Raw genomic sequence first — 19,335 nt, forward strand, 5'->3', positions numbered from 1 at the left:
CACCTGCCCAATACAATCCCAACAGTGAAACATGGTGGTGGCAGCATATTTCAGTTCCTTTTTTAATAAATTTGCAAAAATTTCTACATTTCTGCTGGGATCCTTTTACTTTAGTATAAAAGTACATCATAGTCTGAGAATACTTCCTTACAATTAGTATTCATTTCAGGGTTATCATAGGATATTCAATTCATTTTCTTTTACTAAGAAATACACGTAGAGACAATTCTACATGTTATATACTAATAGGTAGTACTGCATTATATCACAAAGCCTAAGCATATTGTATGTAAAATCGTCAAAGTAACTTAAATTATATGTAGTGAAGTAAAAAGTACAATAATACCCCTTGAGATAGTAGAGTAGAGGTAGAAAGCTGCATAAAATGGAAATACTCAAGGAAAGTGCAAGTACCTCATAATTGTACTTGATATGTTATTTAAATAATATCATGTGAATCATGGGTCTTTCTACACATCTGGTGTTAAAATACGTTCTTTCCCTTCAAAACAGGGACCCGGCGCTGCCGCTGATCTGCTCATGTTCTGTAACAAGTGTAACGTTATCGTGGCGGGATCATCGAGCTAACGTTAGCTTTCAGCCCAAGTCAGAGTTCATCGTGTTGGTGTAGAAAGACCAGCCTGTATCTCGTCATGAACCAGCCACAGTCACTGTTCACCACAGCTCAAGTGTCCTTGACTGAGTCAAGACGTCGGCTTGTCTGAGAGTCTCGGAGGGACACGACAAGCAGCTAATTCCTCCTTTCACTGGGTAGAATTAAGTGATTGAAGTGCTCCACATTCCCAAATTCTCTTGAGTTATTTTGGTGCAGTTGCAGCTCTGAAAGGACGGCTGTATATTCATGAGCTCTCCTTTTTAGTCATTAGACCCCAAATCTTCCTCGTAGACTGACTGCCAACGAGGTCGGCGGCTAAAAGAGCTTCGGTTCCCCCGCCTAGAAAGCTTCTTAGAAAATATTTTACTTTAAATGCATGTCCGTGTCATGGCAGCAAAGAAAATAAGGTTAAATGACCATCTTCTAAAAACAGTTGTTTCCTCTTCCTCCTCTCTACCTTCTATTTCTGGGATCATCCACCATCACCTCCTCATACTATTGAGTGTTTTCTCCCTCCATCACACACATTTTCTACAAATATTGATGTTGTTTTAACAGGTGTTTGTAGCATGGTGAAAATAGGTCTGAAAACGATTGAAATCTGTGAACTCACCTGACGGGACAGTCTGAATCAGATCAATACTGTCTGTCTGCCTGCTGCCAGGCCCTTTATCTCTGCTTCACCACGTCTCCATCCCTGCTGGCTTCATCCCAGTGTTCCCAGTAGCATCAAGTCTCCTGGTAGTTCTCCTGTTAGCCCTGCAGAGTGGCTGCATGGAGCTGGATCCGAGCCAGCCTGGCGAATTAGAGGTGATTATAGTGTGTGTGTGTGTGTGTAAAGCCTCTGCGACAGACTGGCATTTTGTTATATAACCGATTTTACACCAAAGCAGTCTCAGTGCTCACCAGGAGAGGAAGCGACCTCTAATCAGCTGAAGTAATCCTGACTCTCTGATTGGTTCGTCTGCTGTCCAGGTACACAGACGGACACCTGGGACCCATTTCATGTCACAAAAGTGTGATGAACGATTAATCAAGAGACTTATTGCAAGATGAATCAATATTGAAAATAATAGTTGCAACCTTAAAGCTAGGGTTGGTGGTTGGTGTTGTATTTTAGAAACATTTTTGTTGAAATTCTCTTTACATCCTGACAACAAAAAATAAAAACAATGCTCTGGGGAAAAAAGGGAGCTGAAGGGAGGAGTTGTAGTGTTGCCGACTTGGCGTCTTTCTCACTAGATTTAGCGACTTTTATAGCTAGTGCTGATAGCTACAAGGTACACCATGAGTAAAATGTATGACATTGGCCCAAAAATGTGTGTGTGATTAGCCTCTCTATTCCCACATACCCGCCAGCAAGATTGTTGTCAACCGGTTTGTTTACTGTTTATTTTAGGTGTATAATGAAGAAGTGCGTTTAGATTTTTCCACCGAGACTCCCTCCGTGTTCTTGAATTTGAAGCAGTGTGCTGTGCTTCACTGTTGTAATTTAAATGTTCATTTCCCGCTCCCATTGAGCCTCAAGGTACATAGTAGAGGAGCTAGGTTTTAGTAGCCTACAGCACTAAGACTACCTTAAGTCTTGTATGCATTGTAATTTTCTAATCCATGTCTATTTCAAAACCGTGAAAACTCAATATATTTCTCATTGCTGTGATCCTCCTTCCCTCCCAATTTCTGAAGGTTTGATCCCTCAAAGTTGGTTTAAATCTGTCATCATCGAACCAGCTCAACAGTCTCACTTCCCTTTCTAATACTGTTTAACTAAAGCTAACTAAATATTCAGTGTATGAGACCTTGTTGGAGCAATCAAATCCTATAATGCCACTTTGCACTTTAGTTTTTGTCCCACCACTTGATTACTGGTCTGAGTTGTTTCATGAGGATAATCATTTCATTTGGGATTTTGCAATTTATGTATTTTTCTTTCCATTTACCTCAATTCTATTGGAGACGGATACCTCCTAACATGGACAAATATAACCTAAACTATATACTCCATTTAGGGTGAAATGACCCTTTGAAAAATAAATAAGCTTCTCTTCTCATTTCCTGAAAAAGTTTTTAATCCAGATTTTAGTTTTATTAGCAGGAAGCAGAGATATGAGTGCAGTCATGTTTGTGTGCTCATCTCTGTTATTCAGTGTGAACGTCACCAGGGTTTTATTAAGGTCCATTTCTCTAATCCTCCTGGCTCCATAAGCCCCTAACGGCCTCTCACTTAGTCTTCATTTTACACTTCTTTCCTTTTTTAATTAACATTTCCCTGGTGTTGACTCGACCTCGGGACCCTAATGTGTTTCTGTAGGATATAAAAAGCTGTAATCATTCAGGAGAACGACGTGTTTCCACCTCACTGCTGTGATGGCAGCTAGAAAATGGCGTCATGGTTCATAAATGTCATCAAGACCCTTTTGTCTCCATAAAGTTTCTCTCAAGACTTTTCACACAAGTTTCTCAAACTCTGACAAAGAAACCTTCTTTTTCTTTGAACCTATCAAATATGAAACTGTTTGTTGACTGATCGTGTTCGTGTCACTGTTGGTTGGTTTATTTATCACGGGAAAATGTGCTTCATAAGCTTGGTCTTGGTCTCAGATAGTAGCCCACTTCCTGTTGGTGGCTTCTGCATCTTGCTGTTGAAGGTGTTTTTGATCTGTTGTTGTTTATTATCATCTCACAGAGAATAAATGAACAGAAATCTAGATACACACGTTAACATTTTTACACTCGGATTCTACTTTGAACTGATGACCGGCTGCAATTAACAAAATGAATGTTGTTAATGGAGGAGTGAGGGACACACACACACACACACACACACACACAGACAGTCTAATCCGGTGCAGACAGACAGAGTCTGATCAGGCTAATCCCTCCTCGCCTCCCTCTGCTCTGACCGGCAGTTTACCTCTCTCACACACTAACTACATAACACACACATAGACTTACTTTCCCGCCTCTCTCACTCTGTGTTGATTCATTTATGAATGTACTTATTTATTTACTGCCGAACTAAAATGAGGTAAAATCCCAGAGTGTGACTTCGACAGTCTCTTTAAGACTTTCACAACATGTTCAGTCTTTGTTCTTGAGGTTTGCAGAGCAGCATGTGAGGTTTGACTGGTTTGTTTTCACATTTAAAGCTGACAAATTGAGAAAAGGTTAAATATTTACTGCAGTCAAATCTTTTGAAATCTGTGTTCATGCATGTATTTCACATTATTTAATTTGCACAGTTATTCTGATGGTTCAAAAGTTTGTATCTTTTCTTATCCCATCTTGTCAGTAAGATTATTCCTCTGCAGCTCTGACAGATTTTACTGTATAGATTTGCATTGTTAAAATCTTTGTGTTTTTACATTCATTCAATGTGTGTGTTTTGTGTTACTTGGCAAAAAAAAGGCTTGAAGTCTTTGGCAGCACAAGTAGACAGTCAGGTCAATAAACCACTGAGAGAGAGAAAGCAAGGTATAGATGAGATGAGAGAGACAAAGAAAAGGCTGTGAATGCCTCCGTCTGTTATTGTGACTGCAGTGTGAAGAAGAGGAGGAGGAGGATGGTTTCTTCTGTCTGCAGAAGTCGTACATTGTCTCAATATAAAGTCTTAAAAGAGATTTAAAGGCTTTAAGGTCTGTTTTTTACAGAGTAATGTTGGGTTAATGTCTGCATTACTGAACACTGCTCACATTGTTCTTCAATTTTATAGCTTCACAATATTCATCAGCATGCAGCTTATTCATCAGCTTTGTTTTTAATTTAGTGTCTAATATCCCCAGGTAGAGATGCAAAGCCCTTACATAAAGGCCAAATAAAAAAGGTCTGCTTCTGATCGGGATCAGTAGTCTTTAACACAGATTCTGTAGCACTTGAAGTATTGAATTAAGACATTCACATTCTTCTATCTTTTTATGGTCTGCTGTAGACATCGGTTAAAACTTCTGGCTGTTAGCCAGGAAGCTCAGCTACTCATAAACGCTTAGTAAAGCTGTTTGACTTGCAAACAATAAATATTGACTCATTATTTTACAAGGAATTATTGTTGTAAACAATTGAAGTACTGACAAAAATGTGATAAAATGTATGTTCTTGATGAATGACCATGATCATCTTCTGTCATTGTTTGATCGATAGGATGGTGAAAAAGGTATCAGATTGTTTTCTATGCGGTATTATAGAACTCTTAATATATTTATATTAGGTAAATACTGCAGAAACTGATTGTGTGAAATAAACTGCATCAGCAAAAACCATCCCTGAGCTGTGATGACCGTCTAACAGTCTGAATGTTGTTTTCTTTCTTCTGCAGATCCGTCCTGAGCCTCTGACTAGCCTTTTGGCTAGTGTGGTGATGATGATGAAGAGGAGGATGACGCGAGGTCACGGCTCAGCTGCACATATTGCCGTGTGAAAGGAGCGCAAAGGTTGTCGCACCTGCAACACTCGGACACGGAGAGGGCTGAGTCCTTGAAAGTGTGAAGAAGAAGAGCGCAGGAAGTTCACACAGAAAACCTTTGGAATTTATGGACCTAAAACCTGAGATACAGAAGTTTTTTTTAATATTTTAGTGCAGTTTTTGGAATTAAAAAATGCAGAAGGTAGAGATTAGTTAAAGAACACTGTTCAACTAAATCTTTTACTGAGGACTTTATTTGCATTCTTCTTTTTTGGAGCAGACTTTTTTCTTTCTTTCTTTTTTTGCGGTTTATTTTTGTTTCCTCCTCCTTGCTCTTGTCCATTCTGTTGTTGGGAGTCTTCATCATATTTAGAATTTCATCCTCCCGTCCGCCGGAGGAAATGTCTCTGTCTCCCACGACACGAGAACGGAAGACAGGAAGCTGACTCCTGCTAGGAGCGAGGCCGAGAGACCACGAAGAAGGAGAGCGAAAAGAGGAGAGAGCGGGAAAAATGTCGTGGAAGAGGAACTACTTCGCGTCAGGTGGAGGCGGCGGAGGTGGAAGCGGTGCTGGCGGCAGCAATGGTGGTGTGGGGATGCAGGGGATGTTGACGCCTCGCACCATGACGTCCATCGCTCCCAGTAAAGGGCTGAGCAACGAGCCGGGACAGAACAGCTGCTTCCTGAACAGCGCCCTGCAGGTACACTCAGACTTTCTGTCATTTCTTTCTCTATTGACTTCTTTCTTTCACGCACATACATGCACATTCTCTCTGACCGGTTGACCCCGTGTTGAGAGAATACGTGTACTGACCACTGACAGGAAGCTCAGTGTGCCTGTTGTAGAGCGTACATGCTGACTTTCCCTCTCAGGTCCAGGGGGAAAACAGTGTTTGAAGACATGCGATATTAAACATTTTGAATAAATTATGGCCGCAATTTAAGATGGTTTTTATTATTGATTAATCTGCCAGTATCTTCCAGATTTTCATTATTTGTTTGACAAAATTGTAACAAATTAATTGAAAAAATAGCATGCAGATAAACTTTAGGACCGTAAAGGTTCTTGTATTTGCGTAGAACCGTCTCGGTACAGGGTTACGATCCGGTGCACGCAGGATACAGGATATGTAGATTGGTGCACGTAATGCTGAACTACAGTTCACAGGTGCGAGTTCCTTCTTGAAACGTTTAGCTGTACGCTGTTAGCAACATGTGCTGAGGTTAGCACTACAAGCGCATCTTGTCCCTAGTCGGTCACACTATGGTGAGAGAAAATGTTACGGCGGAGCTATAAGACCGGCCTGCAGGTTCCTGTTCAGCAGCAACGGAGAGAGAGAGAGAGTTGTGTAAAACACACGGACGGTGTGTCGGTGTTACACCACAGTTGTATTAGTTGTATTAGTTCAGTGTAATACAGAGGTGTTTGAAATGTTGCTTGAAATATGATAATAGCCCGACGAGTTTACCAAAGTTGACAGCGGGAAAAATACTCCATCAGTCCCCAGCAAGAGGGGTTTTTCTGTCTTTGACACTTTAACTACTGTCTGTTGAAAATACAAGAACAAACGGATTGTTATGCGTTTGTTTCACAGAGCTGCTAACACTGTAGCCTCTCGATGACTGCAGTATCTGTGTAAAGGTACTTCTATGTGCGTCAGTATTACTCTGCAATGCATCCAATGTAGATGGTGACAGAAAGCTTCACCACTGTGCCTTTGAGCCAGTCAATCAGGCAACGCTGTGGTTGGTAAACAGCAGTCAGACAGATGACTGCACCATCCACATAACAACCAGTTTGATAATCTCCTCCATGCTTAAGTGAGCCTGTAATGAGCCTCCTCCAGGAGCCTGTAACACCTCCCAGAATGCACGTTACACTTATTTATGACTCAGCTTTTTAAATAGGAGTTTGAGGAGGAGGTGTGTTGTGTGCCTCGACAATTAGAGCTGAGACGGTGTGAGAGCAGTAATTATTGGTTTTCAAACGGAGGCTGACTCATTAACCCTGCAGGGTGGGGCTGCTGCTGAAATGACAGACTCGGCTGAAGAGGAAACACTCATTACATTGTTTAACTGAAGCTCAGTATGAGCTCAACAGCAATAGTCAGAGGTCACCGCACACAAACGCCACGGTGTCATCTGTCAACAGTAGAAACCCTTAATCTGTATAGAGTTGTAATCCTTAAATAGGAACTGAATTCACACCTCGGTGATATTTTCAGGTGTTGATGAGTACTACTGCACATGTTTTAAAAGTAGTATAAAGCCTTGTGATGTCAGATAAATGTCCTGTTGCATTGTGGGTTGTGTAGGCGCCAGGTTTTGGCGAGGAGGAAGAATGTGTGGAATGTAAAAGGACAACATCTCTGGTCCTGCTGCATCGATTTTGATCTTTTTTTATGTGCCTCGTGAGTTTGACAGAATGTTAAAGAACAAATTGTCTCCTGTGACTGTTTCACAATAAAGGCGTCCCTGTGTTTCAGTTGAAGTCTTTGAATGTGAAGCAGCAGCACCAGCAGGACGTGTTTTGTTAGCATGAGCAGAAACTTAATCCAGCTCTGATTCAGCTGCAGGAGAGTAAACGGGGCTGCTGGTATCAATCGGATCAAATTACTAACGCTTGCACTGGATTACAAGCTGCATTGTTTTCTGTCAATCCTTCGTGGTTGAACTACACAAAAAAAACATTGGAGAGGTAATTATAGTACATCGACTGGCTTTTGCTAAAAAAACAGTGCACTCTAATGTTTCAGCTACACTCATGCCTGACAACCTTCTCATTAACGGATTAATGCATGAACATAAATTAAAATAAAATAACTTTATACTTGTTTTAAGCAAATGTAAGTCACAGTAAATCCCCACATTTGAGAAGCAGGAACGAGCATGTGTTTGGTGTTTGTTCTTGAAAAATGCCTGAAACAGTCAATTCATTTTAAAAACGGTTGCTAATCAACTTTCTGTTTGTCTAATGGACCTTTTTTCCATAGCAGACATTTTGACTTGTCGTATGAGGAATAGCACAGGTAGACTGGATAACAATGGCTCAGTTCCATAAGTGTCCCAGTGAGCTATTCCAGTGAGCTCGCTCACACAATACCAAGGCCTTCCCTTCATGGAACGCAACTAGGTAGGAAATATAACCTGCATCCTACAAAACATCAGCCTCCACCTAGTTTTTATAAGACTAGTGCGGTTCTTGAAAACGTGTCTATTCGTAACGGACTGATTGCTTGGCTTCTGACTTGCTTTCTGAACCGCTCATCCAAACAACTTGTCATCACACGGCCCTTCCTTAGGTCCTGAGCAATACACTCGCCAAATGTGATCGGATGAACGCCTGTCGATAGTTGATGATAATTATATCCCGTAGATCTCTCGTCTCTTTCATTATCTGTTCCCTGAAGCGTGCGACGGAGAGCGAGCTGTACCCAGCATGCCGTGCTGCGATGTAACAGTTGATAGGTCCCGTAGATCTCAAGAGCTCGTACTCAACACTGCACTTCCTTGGGTCCTCCGTAATACACCCGCCAAGTGTGACGATGATCGGAGGAACAGTTGTCGACAAAATCAAAGGACAAACTCCTTCCATTTTAGTTAGTCTTTGAGATTTATAATATGAACACAGTATGCCCACCACAGTAAATCAGAGAGGTAACTCACCCCACCCCAACCACCACACGAGACCAGTGTACCGTGAACTCTTACACTTCCTCGTGACTTCTCTGCACCGACCACCTTCACCACCTTGACCCCCTCCAGCTCCTCCAACAGCCCTTCAACTCTCCAACCGTCCATCTGCTCTTCTTGACTTGTCACCGTTGCCTAACGTCAAAACAAAGTGATCAAAAGGAGTGTGAGGCTGCGAGCAGCTGAGCTGACGGAAGTGGAGGCAGCATGGCGGACCGGGGGGGGGGGGAGTCGTCAGGAGGCTTAGCAGCTCCGACATGTGATGAAGACAAAGCGAAGAGGAAGAACATCGTGGTAACAAGCAGCTGAGGCCTTTAGTTCTGCTGTTCACACATCTTCATCCTCCCTGCTGCTCACGACATCCAGCGCTCCGATTTTGCTTCGTTTGACTTTATTTAATTAGACAGTAATTCAATTACTCACCAAAACAAACTCTTAATATATTGTAAAGAGGCCTTCCTACAACCTAAAAGCATGAAAGACCATTCAAAAGTATAGAGTAGACCTCTCTGACTGTCCTCAATCAAGCTTTTGTGGCAGGAGATTCATCATTTTTCAACTGTAGTGTAGAAATATAATCCATCTCAGTCGATGTTGAGAAACCTTATTTAGTCCTTTGACTGTGTTTAAGAGTCACTAGAACGCACCTCCTTCAGATATTTAAAGAATTCATCGGAATCTACGGTGCGGCCTCCTCCGTTCCTCAGTTGTCTACCCTCCCGACGGACGCTCCCACCCACCTCACAGCTTGCTGCTCCATCCGTCCTCCCGCTGTCTCATCCCTGCTGCACCAGATGGCTTTGAGTCACAAGTCTTGTATGTTTTTGACACTAATGAGGTTCCTGTTCTCGTGTCAAATGTCTGCATCATCATGCAGTGATTTCATGTAACTTGAATGGCCAACACTTGAATAATAACACTTGACTGTGATGAATTTTCTCTGCAGGTTGATTTTCAAATCAAAAGAACTGAAACGAGAGCTGCAGCGATTAGTTGATCTCAGATGTGATGACTTGATGCTTTTATTTGTCACATTAAAGTGAATATCTGACTGTTGATGTGACAGAAAAACACTTGAAGAGCTCACCTTGGGCTGTGTGAAATGATAACGGGAATGTTTCACTGTTTTCTGACATTTTGTAGATGAAATGATATAATAATGAAAGTATAAAGGGATTTGTCTTGTACATCGCTGTGCTGAAGGTTCATTACCTGGCTGACCTGCTGAGCGCTGCTGCTTCGTCCTGCAGGAATAAAATAACATATTGGACCTCGTGGGGGGGGGGCAGGAGAAAACAAACACACCCAAAGTGCTGACACCACAGTATGTTTCACTGAGGACTCCTGTCCAAAGATGTACCAGATTCACACCGCAGGGCTTCTATTCCAACACACCTTCTGTCATTTTTAGAAAGTGTCTGTCTGTCTGTCTGTCCTGAAGCGAGAGAAAAGATTGATCGATTATAAATATAGTTCTGTCGATGGACTAATCGACTGATTACAGCTCTAGTCCAGTTTTCTGTCCCTCTGTACATTCATGACTTGTAGTCTTACATTTTATAACACACATTCACTTTGACCATCGCCAAAAAAAATGCCTCAAACTGAGGCAAAGTTCTGTTTTGTAAAATAATTGTTCATCCCTCCAAGGATTTAAGCTGTACCCGACTCTGACCTCCGTACCGCTGCGGCTCTTTTTAAAAATCCTTCTCATTAATAAAGTGATGAAAAAATTCCTCCATGTCTGAATTCCTGCCGCTCAGCAGGAGAGTCGTCTCCCAAAGTCTCTGGACAGAAACAAATATATTCTTATGAGCTGTGTGAATATTGTGGGTTGAGCAGACAGGTACAGAATATATACATAAACTGACTGAAACACTTTCACATGAAAATGTTAAATAAAATTGTTTTCATCTGCGGCTGGAACTGAGTTTCTGTGCTGATGGTTTCTGATCCTGTTATGAAACCTCTGGCTGCCTTCACAACCCACCGTCACAGCTGGTTAAAATCCTTCTGTGTGTGTGTGTCATGGTTTAGGAGACTCTATGTGATCTCTGTGCATGCAGACTGAACTGCAGCTCTGTTCCATAAAGGTCCTGTCTGAAACTGATACAGAACTTGAATTTACACACCTTACCTTTTACCTTCTGGGAATCAAGATTCTGATTTTTAGATCTGTCCGATGGTTTGTGACATCTATGGTCTCGTTCACACGTAGTCACCTTTCCTTTTCTGTCTTTCTCTGTTTATTTGAACATATTTCTGACCTTGTGCTGCTGCAACACCATAGTAGTAACAATGATAATAGTAATGATGATAGTTATGATTTTGTTTAGATGTGATAGCAGGCTGTCAGACCTCTAAACTAAAGGTGTGGTTGTTGTGACGGTGTTGTGTCGCAGGAGGCTGTTCAGTCCTCTCAGTCTAACACTGTAACTGCTGCAGCTGCAGCTCAGTGGATGAGATAAGATTTTAGCAAGTTTAACAATTTTCCTGCCTTTTTTCTTAATCATTTGTTTATTCCAGAAAACATTTTGCAATCAGTGTGGATTCAAATAGCTTGTTCTGTGCGTCTGTCGGTTCAAAACGCAAAGATATTTCCTTTACTATCATATGTGACAAAAAAAACACCAAATACTCACATATGTAACCGTACTTTTATACGTGGCCTGTAGCCGAGTTAATTCGCTCCAAACTAGTTAATAGAAATGCGACTTATTCACATTTCTTTTCAAAAGTTTGCTTAAAATGTGCTTGACAATTGAATGAAAACATGGCTTTTGTGATATTTGTTCTGTCTGACATGTGACACATCATGTTCTGTCTTTTTTACCCTGTTTATCGTCTTGACACACACACACACACACGCACACTTTATCTCAACATTACTCTCATTTTAACACACTCTGTCTCTCACACACACACACACACTCTTCATCACACAGGAGGCCAGATGGTTTCCTGAAGCAGATGGAGAGAGTGATGAACACAGTTTGACACACACACACACACACACTCTCTTTCATGTTTCTACTTGTGTTTTTCACTAAGTCTCTTTCGCTCTCTCTCTCTCTCTCTCTCACTCACACACATCTCAGCTTGTCCTCAGGTCACTTGAATAAAAAAGCTCTCTGATTGGCCGGCTGTGGTCTCAACAGCAGTGTGACTGTGCTGACAGGTGATTGGCCGGTATCTCGCGTCACATTGAGCCTTTTAGTGGAGGCAGAGCGGCCGCTGCAGCACTGAGACACATCTGTTCCGATTTTTAAGGATTTAAAATCTTAAACTCTGATTGGAGAGAATCCAGTTTTATCCTTGTAGTCCACATCATTTTTTTTGTAAACATTTTTTTACGATAGTTTTCTTGAAGTGGTCGTCTGGTCTTCTGGCTGAAAGAGTTTTACCGCAGAGTTGTGGACAGAAAGGGTTTTTGATAATCTTTCGAACTCTTAAACCAGGATTATTTCAAACTGTAAACTCTTTATTTCTTGCTCTTTGTCTGCTGAGATTTTGGGATCAGATCTTGGCAGGCATTTGTTGAAGAAAGATTGCTTTGACTCTGTTTTTTGGGGGAGGGGGATACAGTACACCAGTGGGAGATTTTTATGGAAGGGTTGTCAGTTTTATTATTTTACAATGGGACTGTTTTTATTAAATCCTGAGTGGAATTTCCGATCCTTCCTCCGCCTTATTTCTTTAGTTTCATCTGTTGCACCTTGAATGGTGACCTGTGTGTGTGTGTGTGTGTGTGTGTGTTTATTTCCTTTGTGTTGTTTACTGACGTCATCCCTCCGTCTCTGTCTCTCAGGTTCTGTGGCACCTTGATATCTTCAGGCGTAGTTTTCGTCAGCTGACAACTCATAAGTGTATGGAGGACTCGTGCATTTTCTGCGCTCTGAAGGTGAGAATCTCTCTTACTGAAATCTGAAGCTGATCCCGGACCAGCTTCCCTGTTTCTAACACTCTCCATGTGTCTGTATCCCCTCGTTCTTCAGAGTATCTTCGCTCAGTTTCAGTACAGCAGTGAGAGAGTTTTACCGTCGGACGCTCTTCGCAGCGCGCTCGCAAAAACCTTCCAGGACGAGCAGAGGTTTCAGCTCGGCATCATGGACGACGCTGCAGAGTGCTTTGTAAGACTACAGAAAACTTCATGCAGTGCTTCTTCACTCATCACTGTAAAATAGTTAGTAGTGGGAGGTATTTAAAGGACAATGGAACTGTTTTTGTTGTAAACAGTTGATGATCATTGCTGTTCTATGTGTTTCTGCAGGAAAACATCCTGATGAGGATCCACTTCCACATTGCAGATGAGACCAAAGAAGACATCTGCACAGCCAGACACTGCATCCCCCACCAGAAGTTTGCTATGACGCTCTACGAACAGGTGAGACTGTGAACAGTGTTCACCAGCCGAGTTCTCCTCCGCCGGAAACAAATGACAAGAAAACATTAAACCTAAGTTTATTGAAGTTTGTTTCTCAAAGTTTTCAGGTCAATAAAAGTCTTCAAAATAAAACAATAAAATAAATATCTTCAAAATATAATATCATACTATCTGTTGAGGTTTATTTTCAATATCATATCAAGCTCTTTGTCAAAATGTCTAAATTACAGCACCAGATGTGATGTTTACGTGTGTGTGTGTGTGTGTGTGTGTGTCAGTGTGTGTGCAGCAGCTGTGGAGCGTCCTCAGACCCTCTACCCTTCATTCAGATGGTCCACTACATCTCCACCACCTCTCTGTGGTAAGTCTTAGTGTGGGACTCTATGTTTAGCTCCTATCTCAGAAGAGGTAAATTGCCCCCCCGCACAAACACTCATGTCGCTAGGTTACACTTCAGGGTCACCTAGGCAACCGACTTATCGCTCTCTTCATCATGGCACACACACACACAGGTGATTTTATTTTTTTATACATCTTTTTATTTATTTTGCACTAATCAGGCTAATTAGCTAATTATGTTTTTGTGTGTGATTTGCATGTGATGGTAAATGTAACAAAGGACAAAGAGAATACTGTGAAAGTCATAAACTAGAGCTATGAAGGTAATATCTCCTCCTTGTCCTCCTCAGTAACCAGGCAGTGAAGATGTTGGAGACGAGGGAGAAGGCGACTCCCGGCATGTTCGGGGAGCTGCTGCGAAACGCCAGCATGGGAGACCTGCGCAGCTGTCCCGTGAGACATTTTCATGACAAATTATTATTAATCAAATGGTTACAGCTTCTCAGATGTAAAGATTTGCACCGTTTCACATCAATGTAAATGTTCCTCCCCTTCTTCAGAGTCAGTGTGGTCAGCAGCTCAGGATAGCTCGTGTCCTCCTCAACAGTCCGGAGATCATCACCATCGGTCTGGTTTGGGACTCCGAGCAGTCGGACCTCGCTGAGGACGTCATTCACACCCTGGGAACCTGCCTGCGTCTCGGGGATGTATGAAGTTTTTAAACAAACACATTGATGTACATCATTGAGTCATCAGCGTACAGTGTTAGAGAATCAGTTAAGCTGCTTCATTGAACTCTTCTTCTCTTTGTTCTCAGTTGTTTTACAGGGTGACGGAGGAGAAGGCTCGTCAGTCCGAGCTCTACCTGGTCGGCATGGTGTGTTACTACGGGAAGCATTACTCGACCTTCTTTTTCCAGACAAAGATCCGGCGATGGATGTACTTCGATGATGCACACGTCAAGGAGGTATATTCAGAAATGCATGGTGTTGGTAGGTTGGTAGTAGGGCACAATGATTAAGATAATTACTCAATCAAATATTTTTTATTTAGGGCTGGGTATCAAAATATATCGAAATAAACCAGTACCACTATACGTCAAACGATACCTGCAATCAATCCTTTTTGTGCCAAGATCTAGAAAAAAAAAATACAATTTGTAAGGTTTTGCTCGCAGCCAATCGCTGCAATCGCTCTGGGATTTAATGCAACATTTGGTTGGCCCACTAATGCAGTGTAAGACAAACTTTTTAAAGTTTAACTTTTTTTAAAGGTAGCGTTGGTAATCTTAAACAAATATGTGCTTTATTTGTTCAAATTCTCATAAAATTCACAAGATATCCAGTATATGAAGAAATTAAAATGAGCTCCACCACTGGGGGGTATTTATTGAGGGTCATTGCAGGTATAGAAGCACAAATGTGAGTATGTGTCGGCCGTTTAAGGAAAGGAAATGACCTCGTGTTGTAGTCGTGATCTTTCTCTACCTCTTTCTGTTCATTCTCACACTTCTCTCTGACCTCTTTTCTTTACCTTCTTATCCTCTTTTACTTTTACTCTTTTCTATTATGGCTGTACTCTAATAACATTGATGGAATCATGAGATATCACATTCCCCCACTCCCTCTATGTCCCTCTCTCTCTCTCTCTCTCTCTCTCTCTCTCTCTCTCTCTCTCTCTCGCTGCTGGTTGCGAAAACAAGGATATCCCTCTATTGTTGATCTGTCCAGCTGGACATGACCGAGGGTGTGGTCAACGCACACACATACACACACCACAGCAGACGCTTTTGCTCACACATCTCTTTCTTTCACTTGTACAAACGCACACATTTTTTTCAAACACTGAGCGGTACATGGTTTACAGACGGGTCGGAGTTTTGGGATTTCGGGACGTCCTGTTAGATCCGAGCAGATCTGGAGGTGAACGAGGACTTTCCTTTTTGGTGGTGGGAAAATGGAGTGAAAGCTGAAATAACAAGCGGGAAGATTTGTTTCACAAACAAAACATACAGGAAGACGACGTTTTCTTTACCAACAGCCTGATGAAACCGCCTCCAAAATTTCAGCTGCCGTCACTGTTTTAGCTGCCGAGCAGTGTTTTCGAGGTGAACAGGACGTCTTTACTGCGGCTGGTAAATTCATTTCCGGTAATGGTTTGATGTGGAAAAGCTTTATATATAAAGGATAATACTATTTCTAAACATGTGGTCAGTAGGGCTTAGTATTGTTTGTCTCTACCTAAGTTAAATACCTTTAATTGGGTACTTTAAATCACTAATTGAATCTAATTAGGTTCAACCTTTAACAACATTTTAAAAAGTTAAAAAAATGCCTAAAACTCAAAGATTCCATTGAGATCTGAATTTACTCTTTTGTTGTCTGTGAAGGCACAATTTGTCTTTTTAGTGATACTTGATGTTGACAACTTTTAACATCAACCTGAAAATGAACTGCACAGCAGAAGATATGAAATGCTGATTAAACATTAGAGGTGTGAGTCTATGCAGAGGTCCCGGTTTCAGCTTGTACCGTGTCCTTTAGGATTCATTGTCCGCTGTGTTTGTGTTGCTCCCCTTCAGATTGGTCCCAAGTGGAAGGACGTGGTTTCTCGCTGCATCAAGGGCCACTACCAGCCTCTGCTGCTGCTGTACGCTGACCCGCGGGGAACGCCGGTGTCGGTCCAGGACCTGCCCTCCCGCTTCGACCTCCACCACCTCAACAAGGCCTGTTACGACAGCGAGGACTCGGGTAACTACAACACAGCTAGGAGTCGTAGTAGTAGCACAACCGCAAACATTCAGGTAACTAAACCAGAAACGGTAGTACTTGTTGTTGTAGTAGTAATAGTACTATGACAGACAAGACTGAGGTAACTAACAGAAAGCTAACCGTTAGAGAAGTAGTTGTAGCAGTAGTTGTAGCAGCATTGATGTTCAGGCGTGTCTGATATGATGTATGTTTGTGTGTGCGTGTATATGAGCACATCCCCACTGACGCCTCGACTTGTTTACTAATCCCATCCCCCTCCACCCGCTCGGCCAGGCCGCGAGCAGTCAATCTCCAGCGACACTCGCACCGATTCGTCGACGGAGAGCTACTCGTACCGACAGCCCTCCGACTCGCACCATGAGTCCCTGGCCAGTCGCTACTCTTCTGACTCCCAGGGAACCGTCATCTGCACCGAGCGCCCAGACGGACCCCTGCACACCGAGCGCTGCAGCCTGGATACCGTAGGTGGGTAGCAGGAGAAAAAGTTGTCCGGGTGAAGTATAGGAGGCTAGAAATGAGATGGTAGTGAGGTACAGTAATGCCTCCAGTGAGGGATGGATGTGCCTGACAATCTTTGGAAGGCAAAGAATACAGTTTGTTTGTATTGTTTTTATTTTCCTGTACGACCTTGCTGTGCAGTCATTCACGCTCTGCCATTCGTCTTTACTTTGTGTCGCATGATGTGGTGACCATGCTGTAAACATCTGTTACCATGCTTCTTGTCGCTAAGGCCACGTGACGGACAGTGAGCAGCACCAGTCTCTGAGGAAGGGAGGCGGGGCCGGGGATAGGAGGCGGAGCTCTAGCCGCCACCGGCGATCTAAACTCGACAACGAAGCCCCGTCGGCTGGTTACCACAGTGAGGGTAGGCAGGGGTGTTTGTGCTAATCAGGGGCCGGGCACAGGGGCCAATCACAGGGGCCGATCACAGGGCAGAGAGGGAACTACTGGGCACTACTGAACTACTATTAAACATGTTGAATGAAATTCAACCAACACTGGATTTTTGATGTTGAAAATCTGCTTGTATTTAAGGATCCCTTCAATTTGGTTGTTTTAGGAGCCGTGTTCCATATATATATATAGCGTGCGTCACATTTGAGAGCTGAAAAATAAATCTATAATATATAATACATAAATTATACCAATACATTGCAAAAATATTAGGAAATGGGAAGTAGGATTCAAACATATAATGTATCTTATTTAACTTCTAATAAATGTGTCAGGCTTGAATGTTGGCTAACTAAAGTAGGTGATCTGGCAGTTTTCCAGCTTATAACATGAACTGGTTAGATCCTATGAAGATACATTGCCTTATTTTATTTTGTTAATTTCTTGCTGCCAACAGCACCATTTCAAAGACCATTTCTTTTCCAACATTAGCTGTGAGGAAACTGAGCTTTTAGGGAAGCTGCAATAAAATGTTGAGACGTTCCGTTATGCTAACATTTGGTCGTTAAATGCTTCTTTGAGGCACAAGAATATATGAAATACAGTTTTTGTGACCACAGGAGGAGAACTTGTGTTGCTGTCATCATTTTTTATTATTAAATCATTTGTTCTCTCTTCCTTCATTCATTTCTGCAGTCACTCTAATGTAATCTTACTTTTCAACTTGTCTCTATATATTTTGTTTTTTTACCTTTCTTTCGTTCTCACTTGCCTACTTTGTTCCAATTTCTTCCTCCTTTTCTCCTCTTTCTGTCCTCCTTGCTTCTCTCCCTCTCTTATCCTCATTTCCTTCCTTTTCTCACTCTGCTCCTCTGTCTGTTCCTCTTTTCTCCCCTCTTATCTCCCTCCTGTTACTCTCTTAACCCCCTCTCATCTTTCCTCTTTCCTCCCCCAGGAGAGACGTTAAAGGAGCAACAGGTTCCTCGTCACCTCCCCAAACCTTCCTCCTCCTTCTCATCCTCAACTAGTCGCCTCAGAGACTTCAAAGAGACCATGAGCAACATCATCCACAGCCGACCCCTCTCCTCCTCGTCCTCCTCGTCTTTACCGGCTGCTGTCCTCGCCTCTGAAATCCACTCCTCCACCGACAACCACCACTATCCTGCCATCATTTCCTCTCCCTGCCCTTCCTCCAGTAAACCCCATGACTGGGAGGCCGACAGCACCAGCAGCGAGACCAAGTCCAACTGCTCGGGTGGAGCGGGTTCAGGGAGATACCGGCCAGCGTGGAGGCCCCGCAGGGAGGCACTTAACATCGACAGCATCTTCAATCGCGAGAGGCGAAGGCAGGCAGGATACAGCCCGCTCGGAGCCTCCCTGACCAACGACGGTGGGGCTCCGGCCTCAGAGGGAGCAGATGCCTCCTTCACGGCCCAGGAGGAGGCGAGGTCTGTCAGGCCAGGCTCCTCCTGGACTCTTCCCACCACCTCCAGCAGCCATAGAGGAGGTGAAGATAGACCTGCAAGTGCAAGGGGAAGTGCAGGACGTGCAGAGCTGCCTCCTCCTCCTCCCCCTCCTCCCAGGCTGATCCAGAGGATGGAGAGCGGATATGAGAGCAGCGAGAGGAACAGCAGCAGCCCAGTCAGCCTGGACCTGAACTTGGGCGACAGGTGAGTTCACAGAAGGTTCTGGTCCAGAGCAGTTTGTCCACTGATGGAGGCCCTATGATTTAAGTCATATATTAACTGTGTCTCTCTTGTCTTCAGGGATTGTGTCGGGAAGAAGCCTTCCTCCTCCTCCTCTTCCTCAGGACCAGCATGGCGGAACATCAGGTCAAAGAGCAGTGGAGCTTTGCTGCAGGAGCTCAGCTCCTCCAGCAGGGGGAGCCTCGGTACGAGTCCGACACATAAAGACCTCACTTCATGTCTCTATGCGCATCTTTCCATTGACTCTCTACGCAATCGAACCACTTTGTGTTCTGCAGACCTGCAAACTTGTTAAGAAGTATTGCACATGCTTGAATTGAGATGTACACACCTGTACTTGATGTAGGTTTTTCTTTTCATCTGAAATCATCTTGTCAACTAGTCAAACTGGAATCAGCTGATAAATATTGAATCTGGCTGATCTGAATGTCTCATGTGGGGACACTATAGGCTGTTTTCTTGCCATAGTTCCCAGTGATGACTATATGTGTGTGTGTCTGTGTGTGTGTGTGTGTGTGTGTGTGTGTGTGTGT

General features: G+C 43.0%; 1 protein-coding gene across 1 annotated transcript in view; it reads left to right on the forward strand.

The window, feature by feature from the left end:
• usp54a (ubiquitin specific peptidase 54a) overlaps positions 1-19,335 on the forward strand; it is a 43,636-nt gene that overhangs the window by 12,787 nt on the left and 11,514 nt on the right. The window contains exons 2-14 of the mRNA XM_031874333.1: positions 4,929-5,716; positions 12,517-12,609; positions 12,704-12,838; positions 12,979-13,092; positions 13,371-13,453; positions 13,782-13,884; positions 13,992-14,138; positions 14,249-14,398; positions 16,013-16,181; positions 16,476-16,667; positions 16,933-17,067; positions 18,052-18,766; positions 18,863-19,094. Coding sequence (XP_031730193.1) covers positions 5,528-5,716; positions 12,517-12,609; positions 12,704-12,838; positions 12,979-13,092; positions 13,371-13,453; positions 13,782-13,884; positions 13,992-14,138; positions 14,249-14,398; positions 16,013-16,181; positions 16,476-16,667; positions 16,933-17,067; positions 18,052-18,766; positions 18,863-19,094 — 2,457 coding nt within the window. The 5' untranslated portion in view covers positions 4,929-5,527. The remainder of the gene's footprint in view (positions 1-4,928; positions 5,717-12,516; positions 12,610-12,703; positions 12,839-12,978; positions 13,093-13,370; positions 13,454-13,781; positions 13,885-13,991; positions 14,139-14,248; positions 14,399-16,012; positions 16,182-16,475; positions 16,668-16,932; positions 17,068-18,051; positions 18,767-18,862; positions 19,095-19,335) is intronic.

This window comes from Anarrhichthys ocellatus, unplaced genomic scaffold, assembly GCF_004355925.1.
Source record: "Anarrhichthys ocellatus isolate YVR2014 unplaced genomic scaffold, GSC_Weel_1.0 scaffold3, whole genome shotgun sequence".
Classification (NCBI taxonomy): Eukaryota; Metazoa; Chordata; class Actinopteri; order Perciformes; family Anarhichadidae; genus Anarrhichthys; species Anarrhichthys ocellatus.